This window comes from Calonectris borealis, chromosome 2 (assembly GCF_964195595.1).
Source record: "Calonectris borealis chromosome 2, bCalBor7.hap1.2, whole genome shotgun sequence".
Taxonomy (NCBI): Eukaryota; Metazoa; Chordata; class Aves; order Procellariiformes; family Procellariidae; genus Calonectris; species Calonectris borealis.
Window position 1 is genome coordinate 161,333,172 of NC_134313.1, and position 10,150 is coordinate 161,343,321.

Genomic DNA, 10,150 nt, shown 5'->3' on the forward strand with positions numbered 1-10,150 from the left:
GATGGTTCTGTGTGGTTTCCAAGAAAACATACACAATAATTCCTTTTTGACACAGAGTATTCAGCTCCCACTGCAGACAATAAGAGTTGAAAGTACCCTGGCATCTTCCCAAATCTAGTCTAAAACATACAATAGATTTAAGGAAACTATTTTCTTTTTTTCCTTCTATGACACATATAACTACTTCCTTTTTCTCCCTATGCTCTTATTAGCCTAGAGAAGTTAAGAAATAAAACACTCTCAAGCTGAAAATGTATTATATCTGAATACATAAAAATAAATCTGAAGTTGGCAAACAAATATTTATAAAATATTTAACCACATCTAAAACAACTGTGCTGGAGTATTTTCAATGTCTATTTGCAGATACAAAATCTGAGGGCAAAACTCTTCTGCATTTCTTTTTTGATGATACAGAAGAAGGAAGGTCATGACTCTCCTAGTTTCCTTACAACAGAAAATACTTTAGCAAAGACCACCAAGAGAGAATGAAAAATGAAAAACATAGATGCAAAAAAGGAATTTAAAATTGGGTTTGTATTTCAGATCATTTACTGGAGCAAGCATAAAGAAAAAAAATCCCACAAAGTCAACCATCTTTTCCTCTAAAGACAGTATTTATGGCCAAAGACACCACTAACTACAGCTATTGCCCTCTAAAGACAGGTTTTTCCCCATGTGTTAAACACTGTATAAACAAATCATAACAAAATCCATACATAAGACGATGTATCTCCTCTCAAGGAATAGGAAAGGCTCCAGGTCTGCTTGGTAACACGAGGCAAGAGATTCTGACCTCACATACACAACAAAGACAAAATAATGTACTAAATTAAGAAATAACCAACAGAGGGCTTAAAGTTTCAGGACCGTTTTTAACAGATTACTTCTTTTTCAACAGCTGATAACCAATGCATTAAATAAGTGAGTAAAATGTTCCTATTTAGAAGTGATCAGAGTGACATCTCTCCAACACGCTTGGACAGTTTCATTCTGCAGGCATCACCATGAAGAGAGCATCTCTGCTTAGAAGCAATGTTGCTGAATTTCTCCTTACACTTCAGAGCGGATTGAAAGAAAAAGCAAAAGAACATACAGAAAAGGGAAGACAAATTGCTACATGTGAGCAGAGAAGAGAATGGTACAAAAAAAAAAATACAAACACAATAAAGGCAAGAGATTAGTAGATAAACCAAAATAAGCGGCCAAAGGGCTTATCAGAAACAAATAATTTTAAGTATTTGGAGAAGAGGGGGAGATATAAGAGGGCAGTGTATCCTTGCTTAGTGTACCGCCAGCTTTACATTGATCAGGAATCAGGTCTCTTTGAAGCAAGCACTTTTTAAACCAATCCACTTTTAAAAAAATAATAGAACTTTAAGTTTTTAGTAAACAGCACATACTTGCTTTGAGTATTTGTAAAGAAAAACACCAACTTGTTAAAGTATAAATTAAATACAATGGAGGAACTGCCTTAAGACAAAGAATAAAATATTCAGGTAAATACATCCCACCTTTAAAAAATTATTACAGGTCAAATAATACTGTTGGTTCTTGTTCACAAGACACACATAGATCAGAAACATCAAGGAATGGGATCATAACTATGACTAAAGAATATATTTAAATTAAATGCAAGAAAAATATATCTCCCTCAGAGTTACTCAACCCAACTAGAATACACTATCTCTTCAGAAATTAAAAAGTAGCAGTAAATATGCAATAGAAAATAAACTTGCCACAGGAAAGAGATGAAAATAACTGTGAAATAATCTTCTTTGCCTACAAAGGGCATTCTAACAAAATTATTTCTCAAAGACAGCTAACTGCACAGTTACCTCTGAAATCCTCCCTGCCTTGCCTCTTAATAATCAGAACAGTGAAAAAGAGCTAAACTCAGTAGCTCTTTGCTCTGTGGCTGGTTGTGAATAACAACAGTGTTACGGTAAGTGATGCCCATTTGACAACTCCCATCGACACGGTCACATGACTGCTGACAGCTACAGCCACTGCCCAACTACCTCTTCCTGCCTACCTACAGCCAGAGCTACTCACAGTACGAGATCGTCTGACGGTAACTTCCAAAGATCACACCTAGCTCATTCCTACTCCCCATCTTACTTGCCTCGCTTCTGTGATGGTCATGCTATCTTCTTTCTTCACCTGCCAGACAGGCAGACATCAGGTATCAAGTCTACCCATCAAGGTAGGTAGTCAGACATTTTAGGGGGAATGAAGCATCAGCTTGTCTCGATTCCTTCAACCCTAACTCAAAAAGAACGAAAAGCCATTTACTGAATCAAATTCCTGACACTTTTTATGATGCAGTCTTTTTTCTTCAGGAGCTTGACCTCCAAAGTGCAGAACAGGGAATACACTGCCTGTGTGTTTTGTGCAACATTTAGTGTATCACTAGTAGTCCCTTTCCTGTCTGCTCCTTCCTCCAACAGAAGAGACTGGTAAAGACAACCAACCTCAGGCTCTAGCACACAAGCTGCAGGACCATGAAAAGCCCGATTTGAGAAGTTTTCTTCACCAAATATGTGAGGCATGACACAAAGAGACAAGAAAGCAAAGAAACAGTATGTGACAGCAAAACAATGTGACATTATGGATGATGACTCAAAGAGTAAGACAGAAGGGAGAAAGAGGTGAAAACAAGGAAGCAGGTGGAGGACAGTATACAGAAAGGAAAGCTTGTGACTACCATCAAAGAAGTGTTAAGTAATACTTGAAATTTTAATTTATACATCAGGATAAAACTGCTATGTACCATATTATTCATCACAGCAAAGTTCAAAGTCGCACCACTGCTGTAACAGACCAGTTGATGAGAGCAGCCGCATCCTACAGTGTTACAATGTCCGTTTCAGTGCTTCAAAAACTCCAATTAAATATACAATGAAAAAAAATTTGAATTAAAACTGCTTTCTTGTCCTCATTTTGCTGAAATACACTATTTTGTTGCAAAAGTACGTTTACACAACTCTGAATAACATAAACAAATACATGAATTACGATTCTTTTTGTCCTGCATTTTAACACTTTGCATTGAGCGTGATAACAAACTTTCAGCCCTCTTGGCTCAAAATTCAGGTTCAGAAAAAAAATGTATACATAATTAAATTTTTTCAAATACTTCTAGCATTTGTTGACTCTCTTAAAATCTGAAATGGAACACTCCTGGATAGGCATGTTAATCAAGCTATCTTAGCTCCATGCAAGTAAATTTAAAACCTACATATGCTAGATGCAAAGGTGAAACTGAGTAGTTATTTTCAGGTACTGTCTAAACACTGAGCACATTTAAAAAAAAAAAAACAAACTTCATTAATGCAAAAAATTAAATATTATTAATAAATGTTTGAGATTTATTTGTAAACCACAGGGGTTTATTTTCTTTCTTTAGTTGAGAATGCTATTCTATTTAACATTACAATAGATAATGCAAAGTACAAGGCATGACTTTTAGGAAATTTTCATGGAAAAAGAAATAAGCACTTGATCTTTTAACTTTTGGGGACAATTATAAAATCTTGTATGGTTTTCACCTACAAAACTCAGGAACTTGCACCTTTTTTCTTTCCTTAAAATGAGGAACATAACTTTTCAGCTGAATTTAGCTTGAACCACGTAAAAATCAGTAACAACTCCCAAATAAAATTTCTTTCAACACAAGTATTTAATAAGTCTAACAAATAAATGAAGATTTTGTAGCATATACTTGTAGAGAACAAAGGTGGACACTGGGAGACATCTCCCTCCAAAGTGGTTCTCAACATTTCTAGTTCCCAACACTAGACAAGATAAACTCCACTTCAATTGTTTTTTCTGAATATTAAAAGAAATTAGCATTTTAAAAGACTCACAATGTCTTGAACTGAACCTCAACAACTTAAATTCCACTGGACACGCAGCTCAGCCAGCCTGAGTAAAATTCTGCTTTTTGTGCAGAGTTTGTGACTCTTCATATCTCTGATTATTTACATCATGATTAAGTTTATATGTAGAGAAGACCATCTTGCAGAAGGTATTTTAAAGTACTTAAAATATGCCCAGGAAGAGGCATTTGGCCAGGGAAAGCCTGGCCTCACTGAAATCAATGTCACACTGCTTGCTAGAAAACATCTCAGCATTTTAGCTCAAATTTTACTGTAGGATGTAGGGAGTATCTGGAACCACATTTATCATGGTAGCTACAAAGCCACGCATAGCGGAATCAGGACTTGACTGGAGGCGCTAGAGGCCAAATGAAATGCAAACAAGTTGCTTTCAAATTTACTCTCAGTTTGTCTCTATTATGATTTTTAAGATGTGTATTATACACATCATTGTAGTTGAGTGACTTCACATTTTCTCAGAAACAGGCAGGAAAAAAATGTATCTATAAAAGCAGAAATTTTTGTTTTGAATTTGAGAAAATAGCACATAACTGAAAATAACAGTGTAATCACTGCTATCAGCTAACTACAACTTCATCATTCGTAGCTTCCTTTCAAATGAGGAGAATTTTAAATGTCACCAAGAGGGAAAAAATCCACAAGAATCTAGTATGCATGAATTCTATGGTTTCCTACTGACAGTCATTATTTTACAACATAATGGTCTCATATTTCCACACCAAATCTGAAATTGAAACAGTATTTGAAGACTTAGGCTTTGACATTTCAATGGTCTGGACAAAACACAGTTCTGACTCAGAATGAGGTATATACTTGCATAAGGATCTATGCCATGTGCCTTATGGGACAAAGGTCTTATGGAGCAAAGCAGTGCAATTCTTTCCCACCATTAAAAAATCAATTGTAAATTTGTAATTGTAATCTAGAAAACCTGTACTATAAATCCCTAACATCATTTCATTTCCATTGTGACCTGGTGTAGGTTCAAATAAGATATCACGAAACAGTAATTCTTCCCTCCTGAAATGAATAACAACTTTCCTCAATCAATCAGTAAGAGAGAAACAAAACCATGTTTTAAATCTGTCCCATCATTGCTTAAATCCTACAGAGATCTATAACCATAAGCAATCCCAGCCTGTGCAGATCTCTCCATACACTGGCAATCTTACAGCCTACTGTTTTAAATCATTAATTTTTATTCCATGAGAATTTACTTCATGCGTAGAATACAGACAACAAAGAGCAAACAAGGTGCTTCTGGACTTCTACCTCTACACTTCAGCTGAGAGCAGGGGGCAAAATATACAGGAATCTAATGCTTAATGTTATGCTATTAATTTAAGAAAGTGTATCAGTAACTACTAAAATAAAATATAAACAAACTTTGTGAATTGACGATCTTTGATTATTAAAAATGTCCATACTAAAAGAAATTAAAGAGACTTTTTAAAATACAGAGTCATCGCTGTTTGTTCATTAGTAATTTTCCATGTCTTCCACAAAAACAAAACCAAGAAGAAACTCAGTGAAGTTGGTTTCACTTTCACTTTCATGACAGTGCTAACTCATCTGTATTGCAAATTCCTGAAAAGGAAGATGGTTTTTTAAAACCATCTCATACTGTATTATAATTTAAAAATACTCTATTTTAAACACTCTTGGGATTTAGAAAAGCATGTTTTAGATACCTCAAGTGATACTGTAAATTTGACTTAATAATATTCTTTTAACCATTTTTCCTGTTAAAGGCTTACAAGATGTCATTAAAACATTTCACAACCTCAGCGAATAATGTGGAGCTACAGAGCGCCTTGTACATCTCAGCACAGGCATGGGGATCCCCCTGCACAGATGTACTAAAGGACGAGTACCTCATATTTTTCTTAACGCTGATAAAATTAATAAAGGAACACTAGGCCTGACTGTACCAAATCAAGCTCACGTGGTTAAACAGATTCTGCACTATGCCACCAAGAGTCCAACTTCATGATAAAATTAATGAAACGTGCCAGCTGCCACCAAAAGGCATGGTGACACTCCACCTTGAAGAAATGTGTTCACTATACGGGACACAACAGATGGGGTGGGAACCACCCAGGTGAAGGACCATCTGTTACAGTCCACGGCACAGTTAGGTTGGGTGAGTTCAATTTGAACTGCACCCCAAACCAACTCTTCACACGCACCTCTTTTTCCTGCCTGACACACCACAGAAATTCTGCAGCCACAGCCTTTTAGGCAACAATTACTGTCCTGTACAAAAACTCCATGAGTAACTCAAGACCTTCCTGTATTGAACTCTAGTAACAGTATTCATTTTTGGAGGCTATTTTACTTCAGAAGTAAAAAAATATGCTTTGCCAGTTACAATTAAAACTAAATCTGAAAATATCTTTTGAAGAGACAATAAGCAACCCCAAAAAATTTAAAAAAAAAAAGAAACACAAAAATTAACTTACCACGCTGCAAATAAAACACAGTATCTACACCCTCAAACACATATGCAACTAATGCAAATAGTCCAAATGAATCAGCAGATTTTTGAAATTAGATATGGAAGGAAAAGTCCAAACACTGACAATACCACCTATATTTTTACACTTATGTACAATGCAATATTAAAAAGTTACAATAATATTGTGAAAGGATCAGTCACAGGGATAGTCATTTCGAGAACATTAATTTTGCAACCCAGGATTTTAACAAAAATAAGTGATACTTAAGGACTACTTTTTTGCCAAAAGGTTTGGTTGGACTGAAGTGCCTCTCTACAGCATCCGCAATTCAGACCATAATAATGCACATGCACATAAGATGCAAACAGTGTAAAAACAAATCTGAAGCTCTCTGCTTTTATAATTCAAAAATGCCATAAAAGTTAGTGGTGAGAAAGCACACTACCTTCAGTACCTTTCTAACTGCCATAATGCCACAAGTCCCCAACTATGTGCCTACATTGGCCAGACCCCTCGTGAGGCCTAAGGAAACGCTACAGACGTACACAGCAACGTCAGACAGGGTATCAACAGACGTGACCCATGACCAACACGGTTACCATTTGCAGCTGCAGTTGCATCAGTAAAACAACTCTTTTAATAGTCAGGTTTGCTGATGGTTTATTTTGGTGTAGTTGTATCCACATCAGGAAGACTCTGCTCGCATCGTCAGCACTATCTCCTCAAACTGGAGTCCCTGCTTTCATACTGGGAGGGTTTTGCTAACGTAGTTATACAGGTGCAACAACATTTGGGAAACTTCCCCAAATTGGGTAAAGGGTTATTCTTAGCATTAAGCAGCCTGCATAGAGATTCTACCAGTATTTCTGAGTTGTGCTTTACTCCACCAAAGGAATAAAAATAGGCAGTACTAAGCATCCAGCTCACTAACAGAGTATTGCAGAGATGCAGGGTTGGAACTATAATCTCTCTCTTTCTAAAATTATACACATTTGGGAGGGGAAGGGGGTTTCCCAAAGAACAATTTTTTTTTCTTTCCCATGTGCACAAAAAGCTGAAAGGAAACATTTTACAATGCAGCCTTCTGTAAAACTGAAGCCTATAGGTATGAGAAACATGATCACAAGGAGCCTGCGACGTGAGATAATGAGAAGCTCACGGAACCCATGTAAATACTTGCCACACCAATCTCTGCTGCAGTATGTTTACATAAAAGTTCAGGTAAACTGCATTTTTAAAAGTAATTCTTAGTCCTGTTTAAATAAATTATTTCGTTAGTACTGCACATAGTTTCTGAAAATAAGCAGCTATTTCAAGGGCACTCTACGACGTCCATATAACCACGATGCCCAAAGCTGCAACTAACTGATTTGCATTGATGCAGCACAAGCACTTCAGTGTAGCAATGTAAAATCATGAAGTCTGTGGACCAGTCAGTATCAATCTGATCATGAAATACAATCTTGGACAGAGTGAAAGTTATGCATCAATTTCAGTTTCCACTTCCTTTACCTTTTAATATTTGCCCATGGAAATTTATACCTGTATAACATTAATAAATTTGTCATATATAATTAAAAGAGATAGAATTCTGCTGAATTTTCGTTAAGAAATCAGTATGTATAAAAGAAGATATTATGACAGTTGTTTACTTCTGTAGAAGGAAACATGTTCTGCAAGTAACACTATTAGCAAATCAGTGCCAAAAGTTGCAAAGTAGCTAAAGTGCACAGCTTAGGACCAGGGCATGTTCTGTCAACTCCTACTTCAACTGGGGAATATTTATTGTATTTTTGACACGTGTAATGTAATCATTGTATGTAGTCTATTGAACAGAAATGTCTAAAGATAAACAGAAGATGATTCAGATGAAAAGTTGCACAATTTAAATGCAGTTCTGTTACACATTCTCTTTAATAAATTATTTAAGGGAATACACCAAAATGCACTGTGATTTTAATATCACATAGTGCAGTATTTTAGCTCAGTTTCCTAACTGTACTGCCAAGCCTTGAAAGTTTCAGAGAACCAAACTTGCTTACAGTGCATAATAACAAAACTTAAGATTTATTTTTGCCCTCATTAAGATTCAAAAATACTAATGAAAACATTCAATAGCTTCCCACACAATCACGTCCAATGATAACATGAGAAATCAGTACTTTAGCAGTGAATTAAAGTGACCCTTACAAATCAGGCCACTTCTAAAAACACTTTGTCCTTTCTCTTGTTCTTCGGTAGTTCTATGCCCTTCAGTGCTTCACTAAACATTTGACTACCCTGTCCAATCAGCAAGATCGAAATAAACCGTTTCGCTTCTTTTCCATCAATAAAAAGGAGGAGATTCGATAGTCTGGTACAGCAGACAATTAACTGCTACTGACCCTGCACACGACCAACTGACTGAACGTAAACTTGACAGAGAAAAGCTAAACCTGTGACCCGGCAACCCTCGCTCACGTGGACGAAGCCTCCCCCCGCAATTTCCATCCATCGCGTGTAAGGCTGTTCCCCCCATGCCTCCAGCGAGGGGGGCCCACGCAAGGCTTTCCCTTCGGACAGAAATGACAAGAGGTCTCCGAGTCCTTCCCTCCTTCACCCCGGGAGCCCTAGAGGAGAACAGCTCGGGAGGTGCCACCAGCCACAACAAACGGGATCGCTCGCAGGGGGGACGAGCTAAGAGACATTTCCTCGCTTCCCACAATTCTCACTAGACTACCAGCCTGGGAGGGTGTGTGTGGCCTGGTTTAAAAAAAAAAAAAAAAACACCCAAACAACATAGAGCCAAGGAGATCAGAGATAAACACATCATCAGGAGGGGAGGATTTTTTCCCCTCTATTAAACCTTAGTCATAGCTGCTCCCATTTTTGAAGGCCCAACAGTAAAAACAACGATAATACAAGACGGCAAGGCAGGCGGGGGGCGAGGGAAACCGACACAGACACAAACGCGGAGACAAGACGGCGCGTTTCTTACCTTCCTACTCGCTCCTCCGAGAGACACCTTGGGCCTTGTTTTGAAATCCCCTTCAAAGCTAAACATGTTTACAGCTTATCCCATCTAGAGCGGGGTCCGGCGCCCCGAGCTGACCCCGCAAAGGGGGCGCCGGCCGGCCGGGGCCAGCGGAGGGGCCGCCGCCGGCCCCGGGGAGGCGCAAACCCCCCTGGCTGGCACCCCGCGGCCCGCCCGCCGGCCCGCTGCCGGCGAGCCCCGCGCCGCCCCCGCGGGGCTGCTCCCCTCACGGCGGCCCGGCTTTCTTCCCCCCCCGCCTACCCCGCCCCGCGGCCTTCGCTTCCCCGGTCGCCCCCTTTCTGACCGGCGGCGACGGCTGAGTGTAGTGGGAGGGAGGAGGAGGAGGAGGAGGGAGGGAGCGGAGGAGGGGGCTGGCGGGGCTGCTTCACTTGCACTGGGGGAGCAGCCGGCTGTGGAGAGAAGATGGCCGCCGCCCGCAGCCTCTCCGGCGCGCTCCCGACGACCGGGCGCGGCGGCGCGCGCACCGCCCGCAGCCGCCGGGGCCGCGCCTCCCGCGCGCGCCGCCCCTCAGCCCCCGCGAGGCCGCGCCTCGGGCCGCGGCGGCCCCAGCGCAGGCGGCCGCCCTCTCCGCCAGGCCCCGCGGCCTCGCCAGCCCCGCCGAGCCCTCACCCCCGCCCGGGCCTGCCTCCGCACTTTCCGGGCCTAACGGCCGGGTTGTACCCGCGCCCGTTGGAGCCGGCTGTCTCTCAGCCCTGCCCGGTGCCCGGTTTGTCCAACGACGGTTGTTTTAACGAAAACTTCTTTCCCATTTTAAA

The 10,150-nt window shown here is 40.2% G+C and overlaps 1 protein-coding gene across 3 annotated transcripts in view; it reads right to left on the minus strand.

The window, feature by feature from the left end:
• UBE3C (ubiquitin protein ligase E3C) overlaps nucleotides 1-9,533 on the minus strand; it is an 81,412-nt gene extending 71,879 nt beyond the window's left edge. For 2 of the 3 annotated variants that reach the window (XM_075144138.1, XM_075144140.1), the window contains exon 1: nucleotides 9,339-9,533. In XM_075144138.1, coding sequence (XP_075000239.1) covers nucleotides 9,339-9,404 — 66 coding nt within the window. In that variant the 5' untranslated portion in view covers nucleotides 9,405-9,533. The remainder of the gene's footprint in view (nucleotides 1-9,338) is intronic. The other variant, XM_075144139.1, reaches the window with a different exon arrangement.
• Between the last annotated feature and the right edge of the window lie 617 nt (nucleotides 9,534-10,150).